This window comes from Littorina saxatilis, linkage group LG1, assembly GCF_037325665.1.
Source record: "Littorina saxatilis isolate snail1 linkage group LG1, US_GU_Lsax_2.0, whole genome shotgun sequence".
NCBI lineage: Eukaryota > Metazoa > Mollusca > Gastropoda > Littorinimorpha > Littorinidae > Littorina > Littorina saxatilis.
Window position 1 is genome coordinate 16,345,196 of NC_090245.1, and position 20,208 is coordinate 16,365,403.

General features: G+C 41.1%; 1 protein-coding gene across 1 annotated transcript; it reads right to left on the reverse strand.

Annotated features, from left to right (window-relative positions):
* Positions 1-2,687: 2,687 nt before the first annotated feature.
* LOC138963040 (bactericidal permeability-increasing protein-like) lies at positions 2,688-19,487 on the reverse strand. The gene is made up of 14 exons (XM_070335032.1): positions 19,147-19,487; positions 17,978-18,077; positions 17,368-17,499; positions 15,966-16,039; positions 15,084-15,302; positions 13,706-13,800; positions 11,735-11,911; positions 10,578-10,655; positions 9,934-10,101; positions 9,497-9,564; positions 8,427-8,469; positions 7,655-7,718; positions 6,462-6,538; positions 2,688-5,353 (listed from the first exon to the last, which is right to left on the reverse strand). Exons 1-14 carry the CDS (start codon positions 19,250-19,252, stop codon positions 5,306-5,308), a joined length of 1,449 nt encoding a protein of 482 aa, XP_070191133.1. The 5' UTR covers positions 19,253-19,487; the 3' UTR covers positions 2,688-5,305.
* Between the last annotated feature and the right edge of the window lie 721 nt (positions 19,488-20,208).

Sequence of the window (20,208 nt, forward strand, 5' to 3'; positions counted from 1 at the left end):
AGCTGCGCTTGCGTTACACCACAGCTATGAACAAGCCATGTATCAGTTCCTTCTGGACTACCGGACCACTCCACACTCAACCACAGGCGTTCCACCAGCAACCCTCATCTTCAGCCGAACCCTGAAAACTCGGTTGCCCCACATTCCGGAAAGCTTCCGCGATGACTCAGCCCTGAGACAACGAGATGCCGCCCAGAAGCAGAACATGAAACGTCACATTTTTAAGCCTACATGCTCAAATGCAATACCAAAGTCCGGCCTTCGTCGAAGATTGCTTGGCCAAAATGTCAATCAATTTGATTGAAAAATGAGGGTGTGACAGTGCCGCCTCAATTTTTACAAAATGCCGAATATAACGTCATCAAAGACATTTATCGAAAAACTGAAAAACATTTCTGGGGATATCCTACCCAGGAACTCTCATGAAAAATTTAATGAAAATCGGTCCAGTAGTTTACTCTGAATCGCTCTACACACACACACACACACACACACACCACGACCCTCGTCTCGATTCCCCCCTCTATGTTAAAACATTTAGTCAAAACTTGACTAAATGTAAAAAGCTAAAGGCTATTTTCATTAATTCATTAAGAAGCTTGCTGGAAATAACCTATAACTAGCCCTGGAGATTTAAAAACAAAAATAACGAAAAGTCTTCTTTTCGTGGAAGTTGATAATTTCACTTATTTTCATTCTGTTTTTGATAAGCTTCTTTAGTTTCCTGGTGTGCTTCATATAATGCTCTCATCAACCCGAAACAGCTAAATCTAAAGCATATTTTAATTAGTCACTTGTACAATAAGTTGTCAGTATCATGTTACTGATTTTGAAGTATAGGGAGCTTTTTACAGTGATTCGTGAAGACCGCACCCAGGCTCCTAATGTGGACCATTTGTGATTTTTTTCTGTATTTAATTTTTGCTGAATGTCTATCAAAGCTATTTCACTCTAATTAGGCCTAACCGTTATACTGAGAGATAGGGTGGCTCAAAAAAACGCTTTTTTTGAAATGTTACCCTCCCCTGGTTTTATTTTGTGCGTATTGGTGTATATATCACCCTGATTTTCTTTCAGAATTTTTCGACCTATTTTGAGGGGTGCCATTTCTCGATTTTCTTTAAAAAAGCTGAAAAATCACGTTTTTTTGTGCTAAAATAACCTCTTTTTTTTAAAAATGTTACCCTCCCCTGGTTTTATTTTGTGCGTACTGGTGTATATATCACCCTGATTTTCTTTCAGAATTTTGCGACCTATTTTGAGGGGTGCCATTTCACGTTTTTCTTTAAAAAAATCTGAAAATCACGTTTTTTTGACTTAGTGCACAAAATATACTCATAAAGGTGATCAGATTTTATTGAAATTGAGGATTTAAGTACGTTACAATGCAAACAATCACATATTATTACAGTCCTGGTTATAATACAAAACCGATATTCATTCTACGATCTATCTGCTAATCACTATTCTTGTTACTGTATTATCTCGAGTAAGCCGAAGTAGGATTTACGGTGGACAAATTGTTCCTTGAAAGTCGGCTAATGCGCGATGTTTTACAGTCATAATACAAAACCGATGTTCATTCTACATTCTATCTCCATTTAGACAATGTCATTCAAGTCTGCCTTGCGGAGGTGAGAGAGGCGGCAGCGGTGGTCGGTTCCGACTAGTATGACATCATCAATATGGCCTGGATCGCGTGTCATGTTGGCATATTCCTGGACATCCTTGACCGCCCTCTCTGCGCTGTCATTGACGACCTTCACATCTCGGGTCAGGTCCCTCAGCTCCTGGTAGGCGGGGGACAGAGGCCAGGTCGCAGGCTCAGTGAGGAGCCACGCTGTGTCAAGGCGGAAGAGTTTGAAGAGAAGCCATGACCTCTCTGTCACAAAGACGGCGAGGCTTGGGCGGGTGTCAGTCAGTAGGCGAATCACTGGCTGGAAGTTTGGCTTTCCCGGGGCAAAGTAGCGTGGTGCAGGCAGTGCCACCAGAGCATCAGCAACTTCCTTCTTCTCCTTGTCTGACACCATGTCATCAAAGAGACACAGGATGACCTGCTCGGGCACGAGATACCACATGTCCCGCCTCTCCACATCCGCCCCTCGCCACGACCTGGAATTCTACTATTCACTCCTGGCATACATCTCGGTCGAGCCCGCTGCAGCAAGGAAGGGGCTTGATAGTGTCCGGCGGCACATGTGGTATCTCGTGCCCGAGCAGGTCATCCTGTGTCTCTTTGATGACATGGTGTCAGACAAGGAGAAGAAGGAAGTTGCTGATGCTCTGGTGGCACTGCCTGCACCACGCTACTTTGCCCCGGGAAAGCCAAACTTCCAGCCAGTGATTCGCCTACTGACTGACACCCGTACCCGCCCAAGCCTCGCCGTCTTTGTGACAGAGAGGTCATGGCTTCTCTTCAAACTCTTCCGCCTTGACACAGCGTGGCTCCTCACTGAGCCTGCGTCCTGGCCTCTGTCCCCCGCCTACCAGGAGCTGAGGGACCTGACCCGAGATGTGAAGGTGTGTGTTTGTGTGCCAGAGTGTGTGTGCGTGCATTATTATGTGTTTCCCCCAAAAGGGAAATGTTGGAACGTGGTCAGTTTTAGGCAATTACAGAAGCTTACTTGCAATTAAAACAGAACATGTCCCATGCACACACACACACACACACATTGTGACACATAAACTGAAAAGGCACATATTTATTTGCATAGAAATTTGAAGTATGAAAATGTGATGCATTCAGATCAAAGAAACGCTGCAGGAAGCTAAAAAGAAAAGCGGCAGTGTTTTCAGCTAAAGCACCAATAGTTTGCATTACAATAAAGTTGCTAGACTGCCTACTTCAAACATAAGGCAAAAACAATTGAATAAAGGAAATTAAAGATCAGTAACACAGAACAGAAGTATAAAATAAAATATGAAAATCTTGTCTTTCCAGAAACAGATCTGTTTAATTTACCTATTTTCATATTCAACAAAGATAAAACTTCAGACACCTTATTTCTGAAAACAAGAACATGATGAGCTAGCAAAAATGGAATAACGAACCCAAATGCCAAGGGACATAACTACGGAAAATCAGAAAGACTAAACTGCCCAATAGTTGCCTCCCCTGTAAAAACAGTTTTTAAAACCTCCCAAACTTTCAATAAAGACCCCTCCTTTTCACGACCGATTTTTCTGGACATTTTCACGGTCGTTAGTGGGAGGTTTTGTCAAAGAAAAAGCATGATACAGGAACTATAAGAATATCCACAATGAAAATGATATAATTATTAAAGCAGCCTTGGTCTACCGAATCGGGCTCAGCAAAGGTACATATCATTTCCACAATCAAAACGAAAAGACAAACGCACAAACAAAATCTATAATAACAGGAAGAATTGTTATCAGTCTGGTTGCTAAATCATAATACAGAAAAACATTCTACAGATTATACCTTTCCATATGTTTCTAAAAATCAAGGTCTTAATTCAAATTGGAGACAAACAATTTCTGACCATGAAACAGATGCCGATTAAAAAAGATTGCAATTTGTTAAGCAATATGTTGAATAAAAAGGGCGCAGTGGCGTGGTGGTAAGACATCTAATCGGGAGGTCGTGAGTTCGAATCCCGGTCGCTGCCGCCTGGTGGGTTAAGAGTGGAGATTTTTCCGATTTCCCAGGTCAACTTATGTGCAGACCTGCTAGTGACTTAACCCCCTTCGTGTGTACAAGCAAGCACAAGACCAAGTGCGCACGGAAAAGATCCTGTAATCCATGTCGGAGTTCGGTGGGTTATGAAAATACCCAGCATGCCTACTCAACGAAAGTGGAGTGAAGCTGACTATGCTCTCAGAGTATAGTTTGGGGAACCCAAATCGGCAAACAAGCTCACACGTAACCAGAAAATTCTGGAACGCTGAAGAAGAAGAAGAAAGAATAAAACGGAAAAAAAAATCGTCAATGCTGCTGTGAAAATAAAAAACATCTGCTTCAGTGTCTACATTTGTCAAACTAATGATTGATTTAATTTAAATCCATTAAAATACATGTGTACATGATCAGAAATTGAACTATTAGTACATGACAACTTTTTTTTAAAGTTTGCCACTGTACTATGGGTGATTGGGATGGATCGAGGTTGTTGGGTCAAGAAGTACAGAAAATAATCTTCTTCGCCTTTTTATCGGGACAATTCTTAAATTGATACCATAGCAACGATGTGGAATGTGGAATGTTGCAGTTTTATTCAGATCAAGGCAAAAACATTCAGAGATTCAAACTGCCTTGAGGGAAATTAAGCAAACAAATGTTTTTTGAATTTATCACACAGAAACATTCAAATGAATTTATCACAGAATAAATTAGGCTTGTAAAGTTAAATAAATTGCATAACAAATGCAAATACGTATACCAAGCAACAGATCATCATATCGCAGTCACCTAGCCTTAACTACAGCACTTTGTGGAGTTACAGTATTTCTGTTTTAAGATTTTCTACAATAAAATATAAAAACCCACTAGCTGGTTCAAAGTATATATATCCTTGTGAATCTGTTTCAATGTAACCGTGTGACCCCCTTCTCTCAAAATTCAAACAACCAAAACAAGATGACACAGGTTAAATTAAACAAACAGATTCTTTCATTCCATATGATGTTGTTGGGAATGTGTGGGAAACAGGGGTTTACAATACATTCAACAAAAACTTCTTCAATCTATTCTACTCTCTAACTCTAAGCTCCTTAAAAAAAAAAAAAAGTTCTCATAACAAAACAGAAAAACCACCCAAAAAACAAGAAAAAAAACCTTGTACAGTACTACAAAACCCAAATAAACCCTACGAAACAAACTAAGAAACCCTAATCTAAACTCTGATCTAAAAAAACAAGAGAACCAACAAAACTCTAATCTAGTCTAAAACTCTACTCTAGACCCTAGTCTAAAACTCTACTCTAGACCCTAGGATATGTGTCACTCTGTCTGGTCGAGAGTGAGGCTGCATTCACATTCTACTTGCACAGAGCTACAGTGGGGTACACTGCAGGAGGCATGGCAGGTTAAAACGGTTTTATTCTACATACGTCATGTCAGAGAGACCACCCATGTTATAAATGAACCATCTCTTCACACGTGTGTATATATATCCCGTAAAGGATGTCGTGTCAAACTTAAGCTCGCATTTCAATAAATAAACAAAACAAGTCGTGTAAACCTGGTATCACACACCAAGCCATGTAGACTTTTCTATTTCTGTGGGTACTCTTCAGTTGTCTGGGCAGAATGAGCATGGTGACGTACAGACTCTACGTGAGAAGCTCAAAACTTAATTGTGTACTGCAGGTCAGTCCCAATCATCAGTGCATCCTGGCAACACAGACACAACAATTAATGTGCAGCATGTAATGGACTTGATTTGTATGTTGTTGTTGTTGTTGTTGAGTGAATGCTCAAAAGAGTGTGTGAGGGGTGTGGGGGGAGAGAGAGAGAGAGAGAGAGAGAGTGTGTGTGTTTGTGTCTCTCTGTATACTTCTTTGTGTCTGTGTCTGCGTCCTTAAGAGAATGGTGAGAGAGAGAGAGAGAGAGAGAGAGAGAGAGAGAGAGCCACTGGGAAGGGGGGATCAGTTGAGACAGCGATTAGAGAGAGATGGTGAGACATTGATATGTACACACAGATGGAGAGAGAGAGAGAGAGAGAGACTAAAAGAGATAAAAAGATGATGATGGTTGAACTTTATTTTAAATGATTTAGAGGTTTAAGGCTATGCCTTTTCTTACAACCTGTCCTTACATCCAATACAAAACTCAAATAAAATGATACACAGGGGAGGAAAAACACAGACAAAAAGCAAACAAGTAAACAAACAACACAATGACAAAATAAGCACAAAACAAAAACAAAACAAAACAAGAGGCGAAGCCATCAAGGCTCACGTAAGAAATCGACAAACAGTAACACAAACTCAATCACTCCGTCACACATACACACACACACACACACACACACACACACACACACACACACACACACACACACACACACACACACACACACACACAGAAAGAGCATAGGTGAAACTGTGCAAGAAAGCGAGACACTAGATCTAGATCTGTCTGTCTGCATGTAGCCTACTTACAGGGACACGACTGCCAACTAGTCTCGGCCCGCTCAAAATAATAATGACCGAGACTTTCAGTACTTCCTTCGCGTGACGTCTAACCCTCTTACGTCATAATGTGACGTCTTCAAATGTTAGAGTTTCTACCACAGACATACACACGCACGCATGCACGCACGCACATACGCACGCACGCACAGACAGACAAAGTTACGATCGCATAGGCTACGTGAGCCAATAATAAGCAAACAAACATACAAACCGAAAAGAGAGAGACAGAAACAGAGACAGACAGGCAAACAGACAGGCAAACAGACATGAAGACATGCAACAGACAGAGACAGAAGCTAACCAACCTGCAAAATATGCAGCTGTGTGTTGAGAAACTTGATATCCCCGGTCACTGGCAGAGGAAAGCCCTTTTCACCCTGCTCTGTTTCAACAAAACATGCATTGTCTTATTAGAATCAATACAACAACAACACATGCATTGTCTTATTAGAATCAATACAACAACAACACATTGTCTTATTAGAATCAATACAACAACAACACATTGTCTTATTAGAATCAATACAACAACAACACATTGTCTTATTAGAATCAATACAACAACAACACATTGTCTTATTAGAATCAATACAACAACAACACATTGTCTTATTAGAATCAATACAACAAAACATGCATTGTCTTATTAGAATCAATACAACAACAACACATGCATTGTCTTATTAGAATCAATACAACAACAACACATTTCAAACTTTAAGACCTCCGGAATTTAATTTAGCTGCATACATTTCTGCAGTCCGAGTCATATGTGAAATCATTATATACAAAGGGAAGTAAGCACTAAAAATACAGTGGAAACTCAGGATTGTTCATGTACCAGCGGTTTTGAGTGCATACATTCACACATGAGGGTGGTACGAATTCCATCTTCTGAGAGTCTGCACTGAACACTGTGGGAAGTACAGAAAAATCCCTGCTCTACAATGGGTTTTGATCCAACGCTGATAGCAACAAACTTCTTCTTCTTCTTCTTCTGCGTTCGTGGGCTGAAACTCCCACGTACACTCGTGTTTTTTGCACGAGTGGAATTTTACGTGTATGACCGTTTTTTAACCCCGCCATTTAGGCAGCCATACGCCGTTTTCGGAGGAAGCATGCTGGGTATTTTCGTGTTTCTATAACCCACTGAACTCTGACATGGATTACAGGATCTTTTTCGTGCGCACTTGGTCTTGTGCTTGCGTGTACACACGGGGGTGTTCGGACACCGAGGAGAGTCTGCACACAAAGTTGACTCTGAGAAATAAATCTCTCGCCGAACGTGGGGACGAACTCACGCTGACAGCGGCCAACTGGATACAAATCCAGCGCGCTACCGACTGAGCTACATCCCCGCCCTGATAGCAACAAACTGCCAGCGCGCTACCGACAGAGGGATCTGTAGTACGTACGGTCCGGCCCGCCCCCACGACACAATTAACATGGAAACTACAACAACAAGAACAGAAATATTAAAAGATGCATAGTCACTTACTGTTAATTTCTGGAATGATGAAGAGCTTCATGGCAAGGCCCACCATGGTGTTCATCACTTTGCTCTGTAAACACAAAGAACATTGAAATTAATATTGTGTAATTGTTGTTGTTCTTGATGTTCTTGATGTTCTTCTTCATCTTATTTTTGTTGTTGAACACTGACACTTTTAAGAGAACTAATTTGAATGGAAATGTACATAAAATGTTGAATGACTGAATGACAATCATGAAAAATTCCTGATGTAATAATAAAATAATAAATTAATGATGTCGTCAACATTTTCATGACTTATATATAACAAGCTGGGTAGCAAAAAACAACAACAACATACAAACAATGTTGGTAGGTAATAATCGAAATTGCTCATGGTTTTAACCTTCAGGTGAAAATATGGATTGTCAAAGTCAAAGCTCGGAGCACTGGCTGTTTGTTAATAAGTGGAACAGTTTTGTATATTCATGTTTCTGAGGACAATGATTGTAAACATTCGGCTCTCAAAGACCCAATCAAACCTGATTGAAAATGCTGATTGCCATTGCCTTAATTCTTTTGGGTGAATTTCTGAAGCAGTTCAGGCCGGGACAAAAAAAATGTGGCCCTCTGGTCCATAAAAAAAGTCCTGCTTATAGGGACTCCTAATTTGGTACTGAAAAATGACAAACACAGTTGCATCTGACCTCATTTACTCGTGACTTAAATTACACTAAAAGCATGACTGTTGTGTTATCCGATTAATATTTATGAAGTGTACGGTACTATATATACTCACACTCAGCGGCCCCACAGCGGATTCCTTCACGGCCACTTTGAAGCTGCCAAGATACAAACAATGCCCTCACATTAAAACTACGACAGACATTACCAATGGCTGTGTGATAACATTCTATGCACAAACTGACACCTTGGAAGAATTAAGACAGCATATTGCGGTCACATAAATAAACAAAGACACAGATCGCCTGTCAATCACATGGAAAGAAGCATGCACTTGCAGATATACACATCCATTCAGGGACAGAGATGAGGATTGAAATCAGGGCGGCTCAACTGAAAAAAAATTGGGACGAGCCACGTATAGGCCGCGTCACTATATTAGCCGCCGTCGAAAAAAATATCAGATCATGTCGATCAATCAAACCAACCAGGCAAACGAAAGTACGGTATTTGGCAAATTCGGCTCCGAGAATAAACAAGTGAAACAAAGAAGAAAAGTGAAAAAGTTTGAAGAAAAATATCACACACACAATTTGTAACCAACAGTCACACACACACATGTAGTCCCGCCCGGAAGAAGCTTTTTTTGGGATGATTTACGACTTTTGCGCACATTTCGAGCAGACGAAAACACAACATGGCGGCTCTTGCTCCTCCAACTATCGTGAGACACAAAAAAACTAAATCTCGCGCGCGCGAGATCCTGATATATCCGGTGTTTCTCTGTACGCTATCTTGTCACGACGACTTGTTGACAAACGAAGATTCGCGAAAGAAAGAGAAAAGCGCCGAGTCTTGAGTAGATCGAGAGCTAATAATTAAAGTACCGGTAATCGCTTATCGAGCGAAATGAAAATCCGCGGCGACTTCCATTAGGTGAATGCAATTCAAGTTTAGGTAACGTTTTAGCCGCATCTTTTTATAAGCCGCAATGCGATTTTTTTTTTTTAAAGTCGCGGCTTGTCCGTCAACTACGGTAGGTGCATGCTACCATGCAGGTCACAGCAAACCTAAATTTTCATCATAAAAGGCGGTCTCTCTGACTTCCACACAGCATGCTCACAGCAAGGCCTTTTCTTGTTTTAAGGGTTCACTAGGATGATTAAAATAAGGAGTGATATTTACCTGGAACCCGAGATGTTTCCCTTCACAAGCTGGTCAACAATGCCGGCACTCATGTTGAAAATGGCAGACTGAAACACACAGCAGTGACATCATTACGTAAGATAACAGGAATTTTTTTTTTTTAAATTTGCAAAGTACCCCAATGTCAGTGAACCAAGATTCCGAATACAAAGTGTGCTTAGATGAAAAATTATGAGTGAATTGTTGTAAAAGTTCTGTGCTGCATAAGCATGCAATGGCATCATCTAGCTGTAGATGGCTCCCTTGTTAGGTCAGCATAGATTGCAATGTTGAATAACTAAAAATTAGAGAAGCCAATACTGTTTAGATGAACTCTGCATGAGGCTATAAACGAGTATAGTGCTGAAAAAATATGTTTCATTTTGCTGTGAAAAAAAAGTGAATTCTGCAAATTAAAGACAAAGCAAAACACTGACCACACTGAGAGTGAGAAGGTAGGGTTTTTTCACGGATGGCGTGTTAGCGTACAGAGCAATTTCTCCGGCAAAGCTGGCTTCCAGTTTCCCCGGCGACATATTGACGGCAGGCAGGCTTGTAGAAAGCATTTGCAGCTCCACGGTGGTGTTTGGGTATTTCTTGCCAACCTAGAACACAGGCAGAAATACAATGAAAACAAAATATTTCCTCAAAGGCTGCAGTCGCGATCCTTCACTGAGCCATAAGTCGACTTTTCGCAGTCTTTTCACTGAAAATTCAGTGTCAAAGAATTCATACAGCCAGCTTTGTGGAGAAGACTACACCCAATTAACAAGCCGCTTAAATATTGTGATTGGATACATGTATTCTCAGACAGAACTATTTTGGCTATCGTTCCCTATTTCTACGGAAATCGTACAACATCGAATATATTAACAACAACAAAACTAAATGTGGTTCCGGTTCAACCAGAACAGATGATATCTTTCCAGCGACTATTATACTTGTTCGAGTTAAAATATCGGACACTATAGCTATCACTTCATTGAAAACACGATAAGTGTTACTATACGTATATGCAGGTGAATCACATTACAGCTATCGCTGTTAAACACCACACAATGCAGACACATAATGTACCTACCGCCGGAAGAAGATGGCCGATACATTGAGACCAACCGGAGCAGGTCGTGTTCAGAAACCCTCTGTTGTTAGGTGGCAGCTGAAAACAAAAGATATCTCAAATTATTATATCATCGGGTAAGTGAGCAACATAATCATAAGATGGGCAACAGAAAGGGAAAAGCATGTGCAGGTTTAGAATAGAATGTTGAATAACACAGAATAGAGTCGAGTCGTTAAATATTTTAAATAAACAGTATTCAAAGAATTTTGTGGTAAACATTTTTCGTACAACCAACCAGAAGGAAATTTTTTTTCATTTTCATTTTCATTTTTCATTTATTTATTGTCCCATCGCTGGGAAATTCGGGTCGCTTCCTCCCAGTGGAAAGCTAGCAGCAACGGGGTCGCGCTACCCAGGTGTCTGCGTGTTTAGGTGTATTCAGCCACCTGCACTTATGGCAGAATGACCAAGGTCTTTTACGTGCCACTGTGGTGACACGGGGCTTCCGTCTCTGAGTCTGCACATAAAGTTGACCCGTGTCCGTCCCGGCCCGAATTCGAACCAGCGACCTTCCGATCACAAGTCCAGTGCTCTACCAACTGAGCTACCGAGCCCCCGTTGCGTAACTTTAAATGTTAGTAAACATGAGTACTTCCTGGGTGTATTTGTCTGTCCGCTAGCGCTCCCATGACACTTTCACCTGCATGATGTGACTGAGTGTCCTCATAGTGATCATCATCTTCGTTATCATCATCAATAGACAATGAAAGTATGTTGTATCAGGGATGTTTCTGGGATTTATCTTATTCCGTGAGGTTGTAAAAATGGCCGTGAAAGTGTCGACAATTATTCACAGTTTTAGGCAGTCTTTGACGTCGGCCTTTACTCCCACCATGAAAAAAGTTCATCAGATATCTGCCAAAATGACAACCTAAAAGTAAAAAAATTAATGTCTTTGAAAGAAGTTTCAGGTTTTGGCTGACTGTCCAAGCTTTATAAACACGTACCTGCCGTGCATCCCTGCAGTATGCAGATTTCTTTCCTTAAATGATGAGAAATAAATCTTGAGCACTAGTACTTCTGGTTTAATTTAGCCAACATTAAACATATAACCAGTGTTGTCAAGAACAAAACTGTGTAAAAGTCAACCACTGATTTTCCGATGCACCACTTACGTCCTTGGTAGTGAGGTTGTAGCGGAGATAGCCATTTTGCTGGGCAGCATATAGGAAGGACTGCGGCACGTACTTCTCTACCCACAGGTACAGCATGTTGCTGGAGGGTGCGTATGGTGGTATGGCCGGGGGAGAGAAGGGGGGTGTCTGAGGGTTGGCTGTCCAGGTTATCTCCCCCTGTTGAACCAAATATCGCATTTGAAATATAACAATTTTGTAGATGTTGTTGTTGTTGTGTTGTTGTCATTTCTGGCAAAAAAACCAGGTTATGTTTTTTCCTTGTTTACAATTAAAGGGTGGGGAAAATTCACCTCCCTATACCTCTAACTGAAGACAAAGCAGTACAGATGAGACCCTTTGCAATATGACCATGTGAAAAAAGCTGATCGCGATCACTGTCATCTGGCATAAATCAACACTTTCTGGAAATATATATATAAACTCTGTCAGAGTTTTCATGGCTGCAATATATGTATGAGAGTTGCACCCTGTAATACAATGAGGCAAAACAATACAAATGATCAGTTGAGACAAGAGATCAAGGCGTCACAGACATACATAATAATTAAGCTCTGATGTGGACGTCCCCTTGCTTTGACCTCCCTTTCTTTTTTTCTTTCTTCTTCTTCGTTCATGGGCTTAGACTCCCACGTTCACTCATGTTTTTTAGCACGAGTGGATTTTTTACGTGTATGACCGTTTTTACCCCGCCACTCGGGCAGCATACGCTGATTTCGGGGGAGGCATGCTAGGTATTTTCGTGTTTCTATAACCCACCGAACTCTGACATGGATTACAGGATCTTTTCCGTGCGCACTTGGTCTTGTGCTTGCGTGTACACACGAAGGGGGTTAAGGCACCAGCAGGTCTGCACATAGGTTGACCTGGGAGATCGGAAAAATCTCCACTCTTAACCCACCAGGTGGCAGCGACCGGGATTCGAACTCACGACCTCCCGATTAGGAGGCCGACGTCTTACCACCACGCCACTGCGCCCGTCTCTACCTCTCTTTCTTTTGAAATGTAATGCACATAGAAACTCACACTTCCCGGCCGCCATAAGTTGAATGTGCATAAGTCAGAACCTGTTAATTTAAGTTTTTTTTAGTTATAAAATCCTTATTCATTTTGCCGGATTAAGTTTATTTGTATGGGTCAAACCAGTTTGGGTTTCTTCCCTTTTTTTAAAAACTTTTTTTCTATTTTTCTTGTACATGTACCCCCATAGGGTTTTATGAAAAAACCGTTTGCCGTGCCTTGCCTTTGCATGACCCCATGCAGTTCTCACCTGGCCATGTGTGCTTTATTGCCAACTGAATTATATGCGGAATGTCATAACAAGCAGACACTGAATAATGCATTTCTATATGAGAGCTGATATTTCATTGTGGCGTCAGATCCATCACCTGGCTCAACTGGCTCAGTTGCATTGTTTCGCCTCATTGTTTATAAGTATGCAACAGTTCCACTGGCCATAAACCCCCTGACAGACTTGTTTTCGAACATCTCAGAATCTATTGAAACAGATGGAAACTGCATGGCCACTTCAGAATGGAAAATAAAAAGAGTCACTACAATGCACTGGTGGGGATGTAGCTCAGTCGGTAGCGCGCTGGATTTGTATCCAGTTGGCCGCTGTCAGCGTGAGTTCGTCCCCACCTTCGGCGAGAGATTTATTTCTCAGAGTCAACTTTGTGTGCAGACTCTCCTTGGTGTCCGAACACCCCCGTGTGTACACGCAAGCACAAGACCAAGTGCGCACGAAAAAGATCCTGTAATCCATGTCAGAGTTGGGTGGGTTATAGAAACACGAAAATACCCAGCATGCTTCCTCCGAAAACGGCGTATGGCTGCCTAAATGGCGGGGTAAAAAACGGTCATACACGTAAAATTCCACTCGTGCAAAAAACACGTGTGTACGTGGGAGTTTCAGCCCACGAACGCAGAAGAAGAAGACTACAATGCACTGACCTTGTGAAAAGTCTCCATGTAGGCTGACTGGAACGCTGGGGCAGACACAAGGCGATAGTCCAGCATGAACTTCTTGTTTGCGAGTGGAGTCATCACTGTGGAACAATCAGAGAGAAACAAATAAGGACATATTGTTTGATTCATTTGAACCAGTGTATTCAGTTGGCCGCTGTCATCGTGAGTTCGATCCCAGGTTCGGCGGAAATTTATTTCAGAGTCAACTTTGTGTGCAGACTCTCTTCGGTGTCCGAACTCCCCCCCCCCCCCCCCCCCCCCCCCCCCCGTGTACACTGCATTGGGTGTGCACGTTAAAGATCCCACGATTGACAAAAGGGTCTTTCCTGGCAAAATTGCTTTGGCACAGTTAATAATTGTCTACCTATACCCGTGTGACTTGGAATAATAGGCCGTGAAAGGTAAATATGCGCCGAAATGGCTGCAATTACTGGCCGTATAAAATTTCATCTCACACGGCATCACTGCTGAGCGCCTAGAACTGTACCCACGGAATATGCGCGATATAAGCCTCATTGATTGATTGATTGATTGAATCTCAGGCTTCAGTTTTTGGTCATTGACGCAAACTTTTTTTATTCGACACATTGTTCTGACCCCTGACTAGTCGACTGTCCAATAGGTTTGACATGTAGGTCTTCCAACTGGACAATGTTTTTGTAGCCAGGACATTGGACATATTTTCAATCCTGGTCAAACAGACCTATTGTCCTGTTAGCTTATAGGAACAACACATGGAGGTATATTCATTAATTTTCATGTGTTTTGACGGAATTTCTCATCTGCATGATTTTTTGTTAGATTTCTCCAGATTATCTTTATAACAGGTTTTGTATATCAAGCGGGAATCAGTACTGACTGATGAAAATTTTGAGTACTGTCAGTAGGTCACTAGTCCTTGATGTTCTCACAGCTGAAGGTTGATTGCATGGACCTGCTGCACTGGTCACAAGCAGAGCAACATGCTATTGCCTCGACTATATATATGCAATCACAACTTTTGACCAATGGATTCAGTTTCAACATTGAATGGCGCTGAGCATTCTCTTTTTGGCATGTTCAAATGCGATACAGTGGAACCGCCCTTAAAAGTCCTCCAAAGGAGGGAGTCTTAAAATGGGGGTCAATTTACAGAGGCTATGAACAGAAAGTTTGAAGTCTTAAATTAGGGGGTCTTAAAAGGGGGGTTCCACTGTAGTAACAGAAAAAGCACAAGCAAGGAATTAGGTGCATGAGTAGCACTATAGTAAAATAGACCCACCTTGTAGGCCAAAAAAGATGGTATTTTGCAGGTATGTAAAGTGTTTTTTTTGTATTGTGTTTTTTTTCCTTTTCTTACAGGACTTATATCTAGGAGAATAACCTTTGAGTTTCTTGAGCTGGTTCTCGGCGTTGGCGTTGATCTGTTGATTGACGACGTCACACAGCTTTCCAGGAATCATGCTTCGCACCCTCTTCTCTATCTCGTGTTTGAATAGGTTGACGATGAAGGCGATGTCGCCGTGGATGTGAATGTCAACGCCACCAACACTACAGCTACAGCCCGCAGAACTGATGGCAGGCCTACCTGATGAGTCATCACCTGTAATTAGGATAAAAATGTGATTAAAAATAACTTGAAATTATCTCCCCCAAAAGCGGCATATGGCTGCCTAAATGGCGGGGTAAAAACGGTCATACACGTAAAAAATGATGCACTTGTGCAAAACCATGAATGTATGTGGGAGTTCTAGCCCATGATCAAAGAAGAAGAAGAAGAAGAAGAACTTGAAATTTCACAATAATTAAATGTCTTTACCATTGTAATTCTAATAAGTCATCCTCTGTATTATTAATATGAAAACTTGACAAAAAACTTGGATTAGATTTACTGTCTATTTGTGAGCCGACCAAATAATTTCTTCTGAGGTATCCCTGAAAACCTTCCTTATTTGAGACCAAAGTTGACTTTGTGAAGTCTTTTTGCAGAAAAGCCAGTGCCAAAGTTTGGTGCAGTGAGCTTAATGATCAAGTCCTTCGTGAAGTCGACTTTATTCAATTAATAGCAGGCCTATAACAAGAAGCGCACCATATCTAATGTATCCCTGTACTTTTCAAGTGTATTAAATTTAATCATTTGAAATACACAGCAAAGTGGCTGTCACCAAAATCCATTTCAAAGCATCATCCAAACTATAATCTAAAATGTTGAGATAAAAAATCAATTTGGGTTTATAATTACCGATAAGTTCTCACTTGAACTCACCTAAGGCCATTGTAACGCTGAAACCGATTCCGTTAGCTGAAACATCCACACTGCCAGAGGTTGACACTTTAAACCTGTGCAGAAAAAATTCTGTTGGTTATAAAAATGGATTAAATCTCCTTTAGTTTGACCCTACACCCTCATGCACCAAAAATCTACACCCAACTTTATCAATCAATCAATATGATGCTTATATCGCGCGTATTCCGTGGGTACAGTTCTAAGCGCAGGGATTTTATTTTAATATTTTTTTAATATTTTATGCAATTTATATCGAGCACATATTCAAGGCGCAGGGATTTATTTATGCCGTGTGAGATGGAATTTTTTTCACACAATGCATCACGCATTCACATCGGCCAGCAGATCGCAGCCATTTCGGCGCATATCCTACTTTTATGATACACCCCTCCACCTCCGCTCTTTTATTGCCTAACTTTACCAGATTTCCAGTTTCTAACAACTGTAAATGTACCTTCATCTTCAGACCTCTTTTCTGTTTAGGCCTGATTTTTACATTTAGTCAAGTTTTGACTAAATGTTGGGTCGTGGTGTATGTGTGTACATGTGTGTGTCTGTGCGTGTGTGTGTGTAGAGCGATTCAGACCAAACTACTGGACCGATCTTTATGAAAGTTTCTGGGTATGATATCCCCAGAAGTTTTTTTTTCATTTATACGATAAATGTCTTTGATGACGTCATATCCGGCTTTTTGTGAAAGTTGAGGCCGCACTGTCACGCCTTCATTTTTTAAGCAAATTGATTGCAATATTGGTCATGCAATCTTCGACGAACTTCGGACTATGGGATTGAATTTCAGCTCGGCAGCTTAAAAATTAGTTCATTAGTTTGCTCATTAAAGTTGTCATTAAAATCGAAGTTTCACTAACAGATTTTAAAATGATTGCATCGTATTCCTCACTTTCTTCTGATTTCAAAAACATATACATGTACATAATTATGTTATGTTAGCTATAAAAATGTGCTCAGATCTACAGAAAATAGGTTTAAGTAACTCGCGCGCTACGTTGAGACGAGCGTGATTGACCCGTCTCGGTTTTTCGATGTGGTTAGTAGAGACTATCTTAATATAGTCTCGACAATGACAGTTTTTGGTGTTAATCTGTTACTTTGATGCCGACAGCTTGACGAAATGTTTTTATATCGCTTCACGCAACTTGTTTCACATTTCTGGTGGTCTAAAAATGGGTGTCGGAGGGAACCATGGTCAATTATTTTGCTTTGATCTAAATAACACTTTTAAGGCTTTGATTATAGACTCAGCAAGCAAACGCATGCAACTGTCACACATGATGACATTCAGATTTATTGTCCTCAGTGGCAGCAGCGACTTATCAGGGACATAGGTTTTGTTAATATGCTACCAGAAAATGTGACATACCATCCCTTCTTGTACTTGACTCTCCAGTCGGCGTGGAGGCTGACCCCAGCGTTGGCTGCTGACCACTTCAGTCCTGTGCCGGGGACAATTTTGATGCTGCTGCTGGGCTTATTGAAGCCTGTGATACGAATGCTGCACACAAATACAATATAATATTATATGTAAACAGGTGTAACACTAAACTGTACGCATAGGTGTATACAAGACAAGACAAACTGCCATTCAGATAGATTGAGACACAGCTGTGGTCACAAACAGCCACACATACGCAGGTACATGTACATTAATGTGCTTTAAATACATGTACATGTATGCCCACAAAAACACGTGAGTGCAATGATTGCAGCAATACCAAGATTCCTGCGACTAATTAATGTTTACAGTATTATCATAATTACCAAGTGTACTACTTATATTCATCTATATGTGTAAACATTAAAAAAAATGTATTGAAATTATACTTACAATTATAAATGTGCTATTCAGTATAAGTCCTATGAAAAAAATATTATATATGTACAAGTATACATATATGCTACTACTGGCTAGGTGAAGTTCATGAAAATATATATATCACACCAATGTTTCGATCTCGGTTGAAGGTACTCACTTTGACAGCGTATAATCCACATCTCCGGAGCTTCCAGACTGGTCCGGGATGGAGGCTTTAGGGACCATGGCAGCCAGTGCATCGATGGCTTGATGGTTGGCTGTACAATATAAATCATGATAGATGCATAACAATCTATGTTTCTAGAGCTACAACAAGCATATATAAGGCCAAAAAAAAATTGTCTGTTTCTGGTAACATGGCTAAAAAAAATGGGGTCGGTAGGTAGGGATTTTTTTTTATTTTATTTTTTTTACCCCAAATGTAGACCAATAAAACTAACTTTAAAAATCGCGCAAAGAGACTGGATTCACTATACATAGAGACAAGACACTCAACACATTTACAAATCGTCAGCGGACTTTGGTTTTCACACGTTTTTGTTGTTCATTTTCTCACCCTGTCCTTTACCACCAAAATAAAAAATAAAAAAATTTTGAGTTTGGAAAAAAAAAAGTTTAGGGTCGGCGCCGAAATTTAGGGTCGGTCGGGTGACCAGAAACAGACAATTTTTTTTGGCCTAAGGCCGGCACAAGGAATTTAATTTGTAAAATGTCAGCAAGCAGGAAGGAGATTAATTACTGTTTTTATTCTTTTTCCCCTGTGTTGTTGTGTCTGGAGAATAAAATATGACGCTGGGAGAAAGAGAGAAACTATATACCCTCTCTCTCGATCCTTTCTCATCGAATTGCTTGAGTAATCTGGTCAGAGAGTGTACATAAATGACTACACCGAATAATTTAGCATGCGTCATGCACCAGCTTGAATTCCATTCCCCGCCCCAAGCTCTCTAGCTATTTCGATACCTCCTCATTGCTTTCTTTCCTTCTGTGTTGTGTTCTTCTTAACATTTCAATTCTGTTACATCAGTGAACCTGCCATTTGCTCCCGCGAGAACTGACATCACACACACATATATTTAAACGCACACACAATCACAGATAAAGAGAGAAAGAGAGAGACAATGACAATGACAATTCTTCATTTTACGAGGGTAACAGAATAAGCATAGGTATACTTTTTTGCATCTGGCCCTCGCCCTAAAGAGGGACTAAATCTACGAGAGAGATCGAGAGAGGAGAGGGGGGGGGGGGGGGGAGGGGTAGAGATCGAGAGAGAGTCAGAGAAACACAGACAGACAGACAGACAGAGAAAATGTAGAGACATACCATATTCGAGAGCGTGCTCTGTGATCCTGGCTTTGAAACCTGGTTTGACAGCCACCACCCCGCTAGATACGGTCAGCAACACAGTTAGCAAAGTCCACCACAACATGGCTCCAACTTCGTAGAGTCTATCCTCTCGAACTTCGACACTGCCCGTCTCACACACTCATTCACGGTTGAAGGTGCTTGTTCTGGACTATGGTCTGCACTTCTGTTGTTCAACTGCAAGCAAATGCGACTGAAGTTTGTTTTGTTCTCCCAACCAGGACGTAAATTGTGAAAACTCCGGTGAACTTGTCCGAACATTCTTCCTGGGAACCAACCACTCGCTTCGCAACCGACAGGGAATTCCCCAGGAAAAGATAACTCCAAGGAAAGTTTACTTGGCGAAGGATGTTGGGCGCAAAGTAAGAATCCGGAGCAGAGTTGGAATAATCGGGATTTCCCGAAACCTCATTTGATTTCCAACAAAGCGCCGCAGTTTCCGGAAACGAGCTGCCTCGTTTTAGAAATGGCAAGCCTTCGACTGGCACAAAAAAGTAGACCCTTTTCACAGGTCATGAATAAGGTATATGAAAAAGCAAGGTCTTATACAGGGGAAGTCTTCAATGGGGGGGGGGGGGGGGGGGGGGGTAAACTGTGTAACAATTCTCTCAGTGACACTCAGCGCATGCAGCTAGCTAGTTGCTGCTGTCTCGATCTATTTTGAACACAATGATTTTTTTTCTCAGAGTAGAGTGTTAGTTTGTTACAACAGGCTGAAATCATCTTTAATTTGAATCAACATTTTGCAACAATCAATCGCATCAATATAGTGCACAGACTTGCACATCAGAGTCACGTTTCAAGAGCCTAGCGGATTACCATGCAGTGACAAGAGCCTACTCAGTAAAGGGACGTAATGAGGCTGTCTCTGCAGTCCAGAGAGACTGTGTGAGTTTAATATGTAATCAGTTAAGACTGAGTAAAAAAAATATTACAATCGATACTTTACCAGTGAAAAGTAATATCGAAACACTCTTGTTGTGTTTTTGTTGTTGTAAAATGTAAGATCTGAAACGTTAC

Coding starts and splice junctions, on each gene's coding strand:
- LOC138963040 (XM_070335032.1), bottom strand. CDS start 19,252: ATGTTGTGGTGGACTTTGCTAACTGTGTTGCTGACCGTATCTAGCGGG. Junction 10,102..10,577: donor TCGGCCATCTTCTTCCGGCG/GTAGGTACATTA, acceptor CCTGTGTTCTAG/GTTGGCAAGAAATACCCAAA. Junction 8,470..9,496: donor GGAAACATCTCGGGTTCCAG/GTAAATATCACT, acceptor GTATCTTGGCAG/CTTCAAAGTGGCCGTGAAGG.